Source organism: Mesoplodon densirostris, chromosome 3 (assembly GCF_025265405.1).
Source record: "Mesoplodon densirostris isolate mMesDen1 chromosome 3, mMesDen1 primary haplotype, whole genome shotgun sequence".
Taxonomy (NCBI): domain Eukaryota; kingdom Metazoa; phylum Chordata; class Mammalia; order Artiodactyla; family Ziphiidae; genus Mesoplodon; species Mesoplodon densirostris.
This window is the reverse complement of record NC_082663.1, coordinates 140131686-140144919: the sequence shown is the minus strand read 5'-3', so window position 1 is coordinate 140144919 and position 13234 is coordinate 140131686. Positions and strand designations below refer to the sequence as shown.

The window sequence follows — 13234 nt, the reverse complement described above, 5'->3', positions numbered from 1 at the left end:
GGGGGCACCGTTTCTCCAGAAGCCGCATCCGAGAGCCCAGCCCAGCAGAAGGGAAAGCCGCTGTGCTAGTGCTCTGGCTGGCTGGGCTCTCACGCATGCGCGAAAGGCTTCCAATCCTTTACCCAACCCTGCCCCAGATGGGCCCGCCCCTTGGGTGACGCCCCGCCCTTTCTTGGTTACCCTCCCCAGGCCTTCCTAGCAAGGAGCGGCGCTCGCGCTTTCTTTAGGGGGCTTGGCCTGCAGAAGGCGGGACCCTGCCTGCCTTGGTCTTTGATTGGTCCAGCCCTCTCCAGAGCTGCTTCGAGATTGGTCGGCTCGTGTTCCTCTCCCCTCCCTTCCCGAGGCTTCCGCTTCCTGTTCTGACGGACGCTCCGGCAGTAACAATGATCGGGGACATCCTGCTGTTTGGGTAATTATGGGGACCAGAGGATGGGACCTGAGGGCCCGACAGGGTGGGGGCGGTCCAGGTAACCGCATTCTCCCTCTGCAGGACGCTGTTGATGAACGCCGGGGCGGTGCTCAACTTTAAGCTGTGAGTAGGCCGCGTTGGACCGTGGCTCCATCCGGGGGACCCGTAGCCCCGCCTTCGCGAGCGTGAGCACGCCCTACGCCGCCGGCCCCGCCCCCAGGTCCCAGCCCCAAGTTCCGCCTCCAACCGCGTCCATCCTTTTGTGACTCTCCGCGCCGCCGAGATTTGAACTCCGGACTCTCAGTTCCCCCGGCATCCCTCTGCTCGCACCCATGAGAGCCTCAGACACATCCCCTGAGAATCTCTTAGCCCTAATCTGTACCCGAAGCCCCGCACCTGGTTCCCTCGAACCACTCCACCCCGTCGGTGGCTGCAGGCATGGCTGTGATTGGCTGGGCAAGGGGTGGCCCAGGGAACATCACTGAACCGCTCAAAAGAGGTCACACAGCAAGCCAACGGTAGGGCTAGAGCTCCCCTCTGAGCTGGGGATCAGGGCCCGGGGACTAAGTGGTCTGTTCGTCCTATTGAAAGTGGTCGCTGTCTGCTTCTCTCTGTAGGAAAAAGAAGGACACGCAAGGCTTTGGGGAGGAGTCGAGGGAGCCCAGCACAGGTAAGGCCTCCTTTCTGTACTCTGGAATTGGTACATTTCAGAGAGGACAGTTCTTTTTCACCGGTTTTCTTTTAGGGGTGTGTGTGTGTGTGTGTGTGCGTGCGTGCGTGTGCGCGCGCCTGAGTTTGTGCTGTTCCTTCTACCCACCTCTGTCATCCACTGCTTTCTCCTACCAGGCCTCCCTGCATAGGTCAGCACTCATATCACTTCTTACAGTTATAATTTTCTTTTATGTATGCTGTCATCTGGCTAATATCTAGCTCTCACACTTGACCTTAAGCTCCAGAGAAGAGGCTCCAGCTTGTTCTGGCTCATCTGTGTCCTTGCAGTTCAGCATTCCAGCATGAATGAATGAATGAGTGAATGAACAGCCTATTGTTTCCAGAATGCTGTAGACCTGTTTGTTTAATTTTCAATTAGATTAGCTTTCAAATAAATCAGGAGATGTCATATAAAGATTCAGATGTATGATTTTTCAAGAAAAATTGGAACATTCTACAACTTGGGGTTCAAGCGACCTTTTGACACCTGTTGAATAGGAGTTGAGAAGCAGGACCCCACTGAAGCCGGGCCTGTGGCCTCTACCTCATCCCAGCCCCCGCCCCCTCATCTTTGTATCATTTCACATGACTGGCCCCTGGAGGCCCTAGAATATATACTTCCTGCTAAATTGACACATATGACTATTTGGAGTCTAATGGGACCTGTACGTGACTATTGTATCCATTCATTCGTTCGTTCACCAAACGTTTATTGAACACTTATTATGTACCAGCCACTGTGCTAGATGCTGGGGACACAGCAGGGAACAAGACAGAAGTAATTCCTGCCTTTGGGTTGTACTCCTATGGTGTGGGACAGACAGTGAAGAAAAAGATGTCGGGAGGATAGCAATGGGGTTGCTGCTCTGGCTGGGTTGTGTGGAGGGAAGGCCCTCTGAGGAGGTGGCATTGCGGCCAAGATGGTGGGTGCTATGATGGAGCATTGCATGAGGACAATTGGAACCCAAAGGGGCAGCGAATCTGAAGGCAGTCTGACAGCTCCCCTTTATTGGGGGCCTGCTGGGTGGTGGCTGCCTTGTTAGGTACTTCCTATGGGTGTTTCACTCCACCTCCATTTCTAAAAGGTAAGGAGCATTTTCCCATTTTACAGATGAGGAAACTCAGGCTCAGAGATGTGGCTCAACTTGTTTGTGGCCACACAGCAAATCAGCGACAGCATTGGGATTTGAGCCTGGATTTTTCTGACTTCAGAGGTTGTCCTCTCAATCACTAGACTGTCCGTCTGTTCATTCATGCATTCGTTCAGCAGCTGTATATGTTGCTTACCCACTACGTGGAAGGCACTATTCCAGCCCCTGGGGCTGTGATCTATAGATCTGAGTTGGAGCTATGGTAGGTGGGAGATTGGCCATGTGGGCTCGAAAGTGGCGGGAGCATTGGTGACAAGGATAGTCAGAACGGTGGCTTCCCTCTGATCGGGGGCTCCCTGCTAGGCTCCTTCAAACTAGGACTCTGTGTTGGCGGTTGCCCCTGTAGATCATGCTCCTCTCCCTCCATCCTCTGCCTGGCTGACCCCTAATATCACACTGGCTTCATTTATTGAGAGTGTCCTATATATCAGGCACTGTGCTGCAGTCTTCCCAGTCCCCCATCATCCCCATTTACACAGGAGGAAACTGGGGCATATGTAGGCCCAGGTCACCTGTGTGGAAGGTCAGTAAACTCCAGCCCACGTTTTTTTTGGCTGCGTTGGGTCTTCGTTGCTGTGCGCTGGCTTTCTCTAGTTACGGGAAGCCGGGACTCCTCTTCGTTGCAGTGTGGGAGCTTCTCATTGCAGTGGCTTCTCTTGTTGCAGAGCATGGGCTCTAGGCGTGCGGGCTCTAGAGCACAGCCTCAGTAGTCATGGCGCATGGGCTTAGTTGCTCCACGGCATGTGGGATCTTCCTGGACCAGGGATCAAACCCGTGTCCCCTGCATTGGCAGGCAGATTCTTAATCACTGCACCACCAGGGAAGTCCCCAGCTCACGTTTAAGGTTGGCGTTTACACACTTTCCCAGTGAGTCTTCTTCTGACCCCACCCCTGTCCCGATGCATGCCAGGTTGGGTTCCCCCATTATAGCTCCCATGGCACTTGTCTAGTGAGTAATCAGGTGTGTGGTTACTTGCTTAGTATTTGTCCTCCCTGTGAGCTCCTTAGGGCAGGGACACGTTTCTCATTCCTCCCTGTATCCCCTGCACTCAGCTACTCCCTGGGATGAGTGGCCTTTAGTCAGCGTTTGTTCATGGTAAGAGAGGCCATTTTTGTGATCCTGGGCTCAGAGAAGGGCCTTGCCAAGCAGTGCCTTGCAGACGTTCTGGGAACGGATCTGTCTCTGACATTTGCAGTCTGTGCTGGGCCAACACTTATATAGGCTATGCTACATGTCGCTAACCCCATGGCTTAGACAACACTGGACTTGTCTAAACCATGTAGAGCAACACCTTGTGCTCTTCATGCGCTTGGATGGTGCAGCAGTGCCAGGTGGCGGTCATGTTGGGTTGCTTTGGAAGTTTCTGAGCTGCCCGGTGTTCCAGCTCTGGTCTGTGGATGACACTTCGGGTAACACCCTTGTAGATCATCTAATCTGGATCCGTTCACTTCATTCTGGAGGCCTCAAGAGGCTGGGCAATCAACTCAAAACCCCAGAGGAAGGTCCTGGAACCCGAGTCTCTGGAGTCTTTTTTTTTTTTTTTTTTTAATTAATTAATTAATTAAGTTATTTTTGGCTGTGTTGGGTCTTCGTTTCTGTGCAAGGGCTTTCTCCAGTTGCGGCAAGCGGGGGCCACTCTTCATCGCGGTGCGCAGGCCTCTCACTATTGTGGCCTCTCGTTGCAGAGCACAGGCTCCAGACGTGCAGGCTCAGTAGTTGTGGCTCACGGGCTTAGTTGCTCTGCGGCACGTGGGATCTTCCCAGACCAGGGCTCGAACCCATGTCCCCTGCATTAGCAGGCAGATTCTCAACCACTGTGCCACCAGGGAAGCCCCTTTTTTTTAAAATTAATTAATTTATGGCTACGTTGGGTCTTCGTTACTGCACACGGGCAGCGGGGGTGGGTACTCTTCGTTGCAGTGTGCAGGCTTCTCATTGTGGTGGCTTCTCTTGTTGCAGAACACGGGCTCTAGGTGCGTGGGCTCAGTAGTTGTGGTGCGCGGGCTCTAGAGTGCAGCCTCAGTATTTGTGGCGCACGGGCTCAGTTGCTCCATGGCATGTGGGGTCTTCCCCAACCAGCGCACGAACCCGTGTCCCCTGCATTGGCAGGCGGATTCTTAACCACTGTGCCACCAGGGAAGTCCCTCTGGAGTCTTAATGTACCAAATTCCCTCTTCTTGGAGTGGTTTCTGTTCCTTGGCATCAGAGGGGACTAGAGTTAGTCGTCACCAAAGCAGAACTCCCATTTTACTTGCCTGAATTAGTATGCTTTTTCAGTTGTAAACACTGAAAACCAGCTCAAAGTGGTTAAAGCAAATTGAAACGTCAAAGGATAGAATGGTCCTTGGGCACACGTGGATTCAGGGCTTAAACTGGCTCTCCAGCTTGTGACCCTCCCCAGCTCTCTTTTCCTCCTGGGTTGGTTTTACTATCAGGCTGGCTTGTGTTGACAAAGATGACCCTAGAGCAGGGCTTGGCACAATTTTCTGTAGAAGGCCAGATCATAAATAGTTTAGGCTTTGTGGGCCATAGAGTCTCTGGTGCAACAGTTCATCTCTGTAAATTGAAAGTAGTCATGGATAATATGTAAATGAGCGGGCATAGCTGTATTTTAATAAAACTTTATGGCTGCTGAAATTTGAGTTTCATGTAATTTTTGTGGCTCACAAAATACTTTGTTGTTGTTTTTTTTAACCATTAAAAAGTATAAAAAACATTCTTCACTCATGGGCTATACAGAAGTAGGTGGCAGAGGCCAGCTTTGGCCTACAGGCCATGGTTTGCACCCTGCCTTAGAGGACTGGGCTTACATCTTTGCAGTCCAGCTAGCCTGGCGGAAAGCAAGTTCCTCTTTCCCGGTAGTTCGAGCAAAAGTCCCAGGGCTGGCTCTCATTGGACAGACTGGGGTCACGTGCCCTTCCCTGAGCCAATCAGAGGCTGAGTGCTTGGTCCTCTCAGGGGGTTGGTCAGTGGCAGCTATAGCCTGAGTGCTCAGGGCTGGGGAACAGAGGCGGCCCAAATGAAAAGCCATGCTGCCATTGAAACATGGGGGCAGTGGGTGTGGGGTAGGCAGAAGCACACTGCACCCGTGACAACAGAAATGTTAGCACTGCTTGTGAAAATGCTTTCTGACTTTCCAGGTGACAACATCCGGGAGTTCTTGCTGAGCCTCAGATATTTTCGAATCTTCATCGCCCTATGGAATGTCTTCATGATGTTCTGCATGATCGTGTAAGTCCAGCCTGCCTCTCTCCTTCATTGTCATTATCCTCAGGGTCGTTCTCCAGAATGACCCTCTGATGGTCGTTTTTTGTCCTCCCAGTCTGCACTTTTGTGTAATGCTTTCTGCTTTCAAAGTAAGAACTCTCCACACTAGAGAGGTAACTGGGGTCTGTAGGAATTAAACTATGTCACTGCAGTCCAGGCTGGAGCTTCGATTGGAACATGGCGTTCTTCAAGTCCTGGCTGTGCCTGGTGCCTCAGCAGAGGCTGCCAAGAGATGCCTTCCCCTGAGCCCATGGCTCCATCACCTCTCGCCAGCTCTGTTGATTGTGCTTAGCCTATACTTGGCGTTGGCCAAAGTGGAAAATACGTCTTGAAAGGCCAGCGTGCTGCCGGGTCTTGCTCCCAGCCTGCTGGAAGCCAGCAGAAGTGTATTCAGGCTTTATTTCTGTTTTTTATGCCTATTTTATTTTCTCATTAGGCTAAAAAAATCCAATTGGATTGGTTTTGCTTTCAGTGTCAGGACCATGCTGTTAGTGAATTATGAGACTCATAGTAAACAGACTCGGAAAAAACCAAGGAGAATCTGGGGTTCTGGGCCAGGCTGTGCCCATCTCCATGTGCTTCCCCTAAAGAGGAAGAGAGTGAAAAGTTGGCTGTCTTGAGTCATTGAGATGCTGAATTTGGGGTTGCTGTGCAGTCCTTGTGCCAGCCCAGTGGCTGTTTGAGGGTACGATTCCAGGACTTAGGAGATGAGGGGAGGAGGGGTTTCTGTGCTGCTGGAGAGTATTTTAGAGCCCGGAATGAGGGCTGTAATGTATGCCCAGAGAGGCCCTTTTTGGAAGCTCAGATGAGGCCTGCCTAGGTACAGAGAGGGCTCATGAAGAGATCAAGGAGTTTGCAGAAGAGTGTACGAAGTATAACTAGCTCTTACGGGAAGTAGAAGTGTTGGGGGGCTCCTCCAGCCTTTGTCTCTCTAGATTCCCACCTATCCATTCATTCATTTATTTATTCAAAACTGTCTTTTGAGGGCTGTGCTCTGGGATTACAGTTGAGACCAAAACAGCCATAGTCCCTGCCTTCAGCGAATGCACAGAATAACAGGGATGTCAAATAAGCAAATAGGGGGAAAAATCAGTTGTGAGGTGGAGAATTGGAAGGGGGCTCCTAGTTTAGGAGGGTCAGGGAGAGGTTCTCTGAGAAGATGCCATTCAAATCAAGACCTACAGAACGAGAGGAAAGCCTGCCATTTGCAGAGCTGGAGAGAGGCACAGTAGCACCAGAAGCAGCATTGGCAGAGGTCCTGGGGCAGAGGAGAACTCGGTGTGTTTTCATCATTTTATTCTTTCCTGTCCGTTGGCTTCATCGTCCTCTCTCACCTGACTAGCTACTTTTACTGCTCTACCTGCTGGCCTGTGACAAGGATGGTAGCCTCAGGCTTTGTGACCTCCCAGCTCAGCCCAAGGCTAGCTTAGCCAGTAGCCCAGTGTCCTGATTTTGATTTCTGGGAGTATCTAGGTGTCACCCAGATCTACTTGGATTGGGGGTTCCTGCTTCCAGCCACTTAGGTCAGGGGGTCAGCAAACCACAGCCCATGGGCCATATCTACCCTCTGCCTATTTTCATGAATGAAGTTTTCATGAATGGAGCCCATGTCTGTCCCTGCTTTTGCACTACAATGGCAAGATTGGACCGTTTTGACAGGCTTACAAAGCCTGAACTACTTACTGTGTGGCTTTTTACAGCTCCCTGACCTAGGCCAGCTCTTTCAGCACATGCCGTGAGTGAGGGAAGCTTTTCTCCAGAAAGGGCTCTGTCAGGGAGGCAGTGACTGGCTTTTTCAGGATATCAAAAACTGGAAATCATCTAAGTCTCCAAGAACAGGAGAAGAGTCAGGTAACTCGAAAGACACCGATACGACCAACTGACACAACACCATCATTGATAATGTGCCTGAAGGTTCTGTCTACACAGGAGAATGGTTTGAAAGTAAAGAAGGTCGGGTGTCACCTGTATGCACACTCTGGTGTCAGTTGTGACTTGCACGCAGTAAACATTGAATAAATGCTGAGTGGGTGTGTGAGGGAAATAACTTCCAGTGAGAGAGTTGGAAGGATCTACTCCAGACTGTCCACAGAGGTGACCGTGCTGTGACTGCTGAGGAAGTTAGTGGGCTCAAGGGATAGTTTGCTATTCCCTGTACTAATTTCTGTATTGTTGGAGCTGAGCTCAATTGGAAATTTTAAAAAGTCATGAAAAACTTGAAATACAGGGAGAAAGGTGTCTGAACGTTTAGAGACCAAGGGCACTGATATCTGTGACTTTGAAACTTGAAAAATAAGGTAGATGGATCAATGGATAGATACACAGTAAAGCAAAGCATTAATTGCAGGTGGTGTGTATGTGGGTGTTTGCTGAACTGTTATAACTCTTCTGTATATTGAAATCTTCATTAAAAAAGTATGGGCGGGGAGAAGATAGGGAGAAAATGAGAGTGTCAAACCATGGAAAAGGGTTTTAGTAAGTAAAAAGTGGAAGTCAGTCTTCACAATTCAGTATTTTGTAGTATTTTCATATGGTTGTGCAACCATCACTACTCTCTAATTCTAGAATATTTTCATCCCCCTCAAAGGGAAACCCAGTACCCATTAAGCATTTCCTTCCCATTCCTCCCTCCCCCAGCCTTGGGCAACCATTGATCTCCTTTCTGTCTCTATGGATTTGCCTATTCTGGGTATTTCATGTTGATGGAATCATACAGTATATGGCTTTTTGTGTCTGGCCTCCTTCATTCAGCATAATGTCTTCTAGACTCTTCCATATTGTAATGTTTATCAGTATTTCATTCCTTTCTGTGGCTGAATAATAGTCCATTGTATGGATATGCCACAGTTTGTTTATCTGCTCATCAGTTGATGGATATTTGCAGTGTTTCCATTTTGAATAATGCTGATATAAACACCTGTGGACAAGTTTTTGTGCAGACTTAAGTTTTCAGTTCTCTGGTATATAACCAGGAGTGGAATTGCTGGGTCCTATGGTAACTATATTTATCCTTTCGAGGAACTGCCAGACTATTTTCCAAAGTAGCTGCAGCAATTTTCATTCCCATCAGCAGGGTATGAGGGGTCCAGTTTCCCGACATCCTTGCCAATACTTGCTATTGTCAGTTTTTTTTGATTATAGCTATCGTAGTGGATGTGAAGTTTGATTTGCATTTCCCCAATGGTTAATGACATTGAGCTTTCATGTGTTCATTGGCCATTTGTATATCTTCTTTGGTGAAATGTCTTCAGATCCTTTGCCCATTTTTTAGTTAGGTTATTACTGAATTGTAGTTCTTTTTATGTTCTGGATACCAGTCCCTTATCAGATATATGATTTGCAAGTATTTCCTCCTATTTGGTGGATTGTCTTTTCAGTTTTTTTTTGTTTTTTTTTTCTTTTTGCGGTACACGGGCCTCTCACCGCTGTGGCCTCTCCCGTCAGGGAGCATAGGCCCCGGACGCGCAGGCTCAGCGGCCATGGCTCACGGGCCCAGCCTCTCTGCGGCATGCGGGATCCTCCCGGACCGGGGCACGAACCCATGTCCCCTGCATTGGCCGGTGGACCCTCAACCACTGCGCCACCAGGGAAGCCCATCTTTTCAGTTTTTTGATGGTGTCATTTGAAGTGCAAAATTCTACAATTTTGATTAAGTCCGATGTATCTCTTTCTTTTGTTGCTTGTTCTTTTTGTTATAGCTAAGAAGTCATTGCCTAACCCAAGATTATAAGGATTTACACCTAAGTTTTCTTCTAAAAGTTTTATAGTTTTAATAGTAGGTCTGTGATCCACTTTGAGTTAATTTTCATATATGGTGGGAGGTAGGGATCCAACTTCATTCTTTTGCATGTGGTGACCCAGTTGTTCCTGCCCCATCTGTTATTTTTTCAAATAACCTTTTTATTTTGGAAAGAATTTAGATGTATAGAAATGTTGCAAAGGTAACACAGAGAGTTCCCATATACAATTGAGCCTTGAACAACATGGGGGTTAGGGGTGCCGACCCACCTCACAGTCGAAAATCTGAGTATAACTTTACAGTTGGCCATCTGTATCTGCAGTCCTGCTTCCATAGATTCAACCAACCTTGGATTGTGTAGTACCGCAGTATTTACGATTGAAAAAAATCCACGTATAAGTGGGCTGGCGCTGTTCAAACCTGTGTTGTTCAAGGGCCAACTGTGTAATCTTTTTAACAATTCTGTGGTTTTCCCCTGTAGGCCTGTATTATAACCTATTCCCAAACTTCATGAACATTTATACAGTTTCTAGGCCTTTTCTATTCCAGATTTTCTTCAGTTAACAGAGTTATCTCTAATAATCATTTGTTTACTCAAAGGTCTTTTTATTTATGAAAGTCACCATTGACTTGCAGTGATAGAGAATGGGCTAAAATAAAATGTTACAGATTCATACCAAGTAGATACTTTGTAAAAGAGTTACTTTTTTTTTAAGTGTACAGTTTGGCAGTGGTAAGTGTGTTCACATTGTTGTGTAACAGAGAGTTACTTACAAAATCAGAAAATGATGTAAAATAATCTTAGTGATAGTCACCAGAAAATATTTCCTGAAAGTGTTTTCAAGGCAACTGCTTCCCATCCTCATGGATGTTTCTGCCCTCTGACTTTTCCAGGCTCTTTGGCTCCTGAGCTCCAGGTATAGAACCGGAAACACACCTTCTCAGAGTGTCTCTTGCTCCATTCCTGATGACATCAAGAATGTTTCTGACCAGAAAACCAGTGACCTTCCCAGAAAGTCCAAGCTTGTGGTGGGTGGAAAAAATGTTCGCCAAGATGAACACAGTTTCCCAGCCACATCACTGTTTTCTTTTCAAAGATATTTTCACTTTGATCTCTGCCTTGAAATGCTGTCTACTTAAGAGTTTGAAGAGTGTTTATGTGAGGGGCCGTGGTATCTAGATTGTTTAATCAGATCAGAATCCCTCTTCTACCAAACTTTCACTGGAAACCCATTTCTGGGTATTTCTTGGTTTATTGTTAATAACCATCCTTTTTTGGTTCAAATTATACAGATTTTTAAATATCTTTTGTATCCAGGGATCTGAAGCAGAAAGGTTGGCTTTTAAGTTTGATGTAGCCTCTTATTGGACTGCATTTGTGAGCAGTGAACGAGTTCATTGTTGTTGGGTCTGTGTCCAAATTCCTTCCCCATCCCAATGGGCTCTGCTTGGCCACTGCATGCTGCTGAGGTTGTCCCCAGGACTTGAAGGGTGAAGTGTCATGGGTTCCTGGGGAAGAGAGGTGCAGAGCAGTTGGCAGGGTGGATGGGGGTTTTATGAGAAACTTTGCCTTACCTTGAAGCCCTCTATTAAAGTAACTTTTGGGGCCATTAATTGTATAGTTTTTAGAATGAGAGTGATTTATGTGGTGATATTGGGACCCAGTTCTGAAAGCTTGGGTTTTGGGGTCTGTTTTTCAAGTGGATGATTTCAAGGTTGAAAAACAAGCCTCATTGGAGGAAATACAGCATTTTGCATAGAAGCTTCTTTGAAAGGGAGTCCTGGTTTAATCGCCAACATGACACTTGGGTGGTCAGTGCCTGGATCCTACAGGTGTTTGATTTGTTTGTTGTGGTTTTGAAATCCTAACTTGCAGGTAACCTGGTGGGAGGAAAAAATAAATATGCAGGCTCTTAGAACTAAAGAGCATTGAAAATAAAGCTCATTTCTAAAAAGGACCTTTTGTTTATACATTTTTTAACCAAGAAGTCCTTTGTAAATTTTTTTTATTTTTGATACTTTCATTGGGTTTTTTTTTAAATTATTGAATATAGTTGATTTAAAATGTTGTGTTAATTTCTGCTGTAGAAGTTGACTTTCAATTTGAGTTGTTTCAAATTACACTGTGGGAAACACCTAGGATTCATTTATTGTGGAGGCTGTCAAAAAGTCAGAAAAGAGGCAACGTTAGATACTCCTTTTCAGTTTTTGTTCAATAAATGTTGGGCAGGAATTGGGCAAATACGATTTTGACGGGCTGCACCTGGAAGAATCAAACGAGTTAGTGATAATGGTGGGATTTTGCTAGGCCAGGGTCAAGTCCACTTGTCCTGCTGCTCAGCTAATTCATTCTACTTCATAGCTTCTGTAATTTATTCCCTTGTCAAATCTGGGCCGAGTATCACCCCGTGGTTTGTACATAGCAGGGAACAGGGCTGCTGAATCGAGCTTCGCGCAGGCCGGTGTTCTTGTCAGCAGGAACGGACGTGCCAAGATCTTGGCTGGTCAGTCCTCAAGCCATATGAATGATGTGAGGAAACCTCCCTGCCTTATTCAGACCGGTGCTGAGGTTTCAGTGAGGTGAGGCATTTGTGTGTCGTGGGGATGAATCGAGCTCGGAGAAGAGAATGCGGTCATTGAGATTTTGTTTCAATAGTTGTATTTTTCACCGGAGAACTATTTTCTCATTGTTCATTTCTTATAAGCAGTGGAGCTGTGGGGGATGCACATCAAAGGCTGTTGTACATTTTTAAAGTGGCAACTCATCTTTAGGAGGCTTTTCAAGAACCCACGCTGGCACCAAAGGTTACCCAAGTTTGAATTTTGAGTGCGGGGGGTCCCACAGCTTGTAAGTGCTCATGTTCTGGGTCAGTTAGATGTGGGTTCAAATCCCATCTCTGCTTCTTGCTCATGGGGCCTTGGCTGGTTACTTCTCCTCTCTAAGCCTCAGTTTCCACATCTTTAAAATGGGCCTGAAAGTCAAACCTACTGGTGTTATTAAAAGGTTCAGTGAACTTGAAGGTGAGCCAGGTGCTTGACTGGTTGGCGCCCAGTAAGCACTCAGTACCTATGGGTGTCCTCACTGCCTGAATTGTCTCTCTTCTTGCCTACATTCATTCAGGCAGTCCACACACAGACTGTTAAAGGAGCAATCACATCATTTAAAAAAATTGGAAACAATTTCCACCATGGAAAACCTTTTCCTGTCTTCCCATTCCTTTTCTAGCATTTTTCTTATACATATTGGTATATTCGACATAGTTCCAACAGTGGTACGGCAATTTGGGTTCTGCTGTTTTGTTTTGTTTTTTTTAAGTTAAAATATAGTTGATTTACAATGTTTCAGGTGTACAGCAAAGTGATTCTGTTATACATATATATATATATATATATATATATATATATATATATATATATATTCTTTTTCCTATTCTTTTCCATTATAGGTTATTACAAGGTGTTGAATGTAGTTCCCTGTGCTATACAGTAGATCCTTGTTGTTTATCTGTTTTATGTATAGTGTGTATCTGTTAATCCCAAACTCTTAATTTATTCTTTTCCCCTTTGGTAACCATATTTTTTTTTTTCCATGTCTGTGAGTCTCTGCTGTTTTCATTTTGACATCATTTCCTTCATATTTTCTGGGCTGCCAGAGAGGCTTCATGGGTCTCATTTTTAACTATCGTGCAGCATCAATAAATCTCTTTTTAACCTTGGCCCTCTCATATGTACTTTGAACTTGTACTTTATCCACTGTTATAAATGCCACTGCGGTCACCATTGTTGTGACCTTTGCTGGCTTCCCTCACTGGTACTTCCCTGAGTACCCGGGAAGGCTACATCGTCATGTACTACCACTGTAGCTTTAGTGGCTTTTGTTTGTTTTATTTTGTTTTAAAGTTTCTTACTACCAATGCATGTTCATTGTAGAAAAATTATGAAGTCCAGCTTTGCTG

At 46.4% G+C, this 13234-nt stretch overlaps 1 protein-coding gene across 2 annotated transcripts; it reads left to right on the top strand.

Moving 5' to 3' along the window:
- The first annotated feature begins 327 nt into the window (after positions 1–327).
- SMIM7 (small integral membrane protein 7) lies at positions 328–10582 on the top strand. Of its 2 annotated transcripts, none has more exons than XM_060093837.1 (5): positions 328–409; positions 491–532; positions 1027–1079; positions 5413–5503; positions 10173–10582. In XM_060093837.1, the coding sequence occupies exons 1-5, from the start codon at positions 384–386 to the stop codon at positions 10186–10188; spliced, it is 228 nt and encodes a 75-aa protein (XP_059949820.1). In that variant the 5' UTR covers positions 328–383; the 3' UTR covers positions 10189–10582. The 2 variants fall into 2 exon arrangements, with proteins under 2 accessions (XP_059949820.1, XP_059949819.1); XM_060093836.1 differs by having other exon boundaries at positions 354–409; positions 491–927.
- The last annotated feature ends 2652 nt before the right edge of the window (positions 10583–13234 follow it).

What these genes read in the sequence shown, in the direction of transcription:
- SMIM7 (XM_060093836.1), top strand. Translation starts at nt 848, where the DNA reads ATGGCTGTGATTGGCTGGGCAAGGGGTGGCCCAGGGAACATCACTGAA. An exon ending in GGTCACACAGCAAGCCAACG is followed by an intron (nt 928 to 1,026) that starts GTAGGGCTAGAG and finishes TTCTCTCTGTAG; the next exon opens with GAAAAAGAAGGACACGCAAG. An exon ending in GTCGAGGGAGCCCAGCACAG is followed by an intron (nt 1,080 to 5,412) that starts GTAAGGCCTCCT and finishes CTGACTTTCCAG; the next exon opens with GTGACAACATCCGGGAGTTC.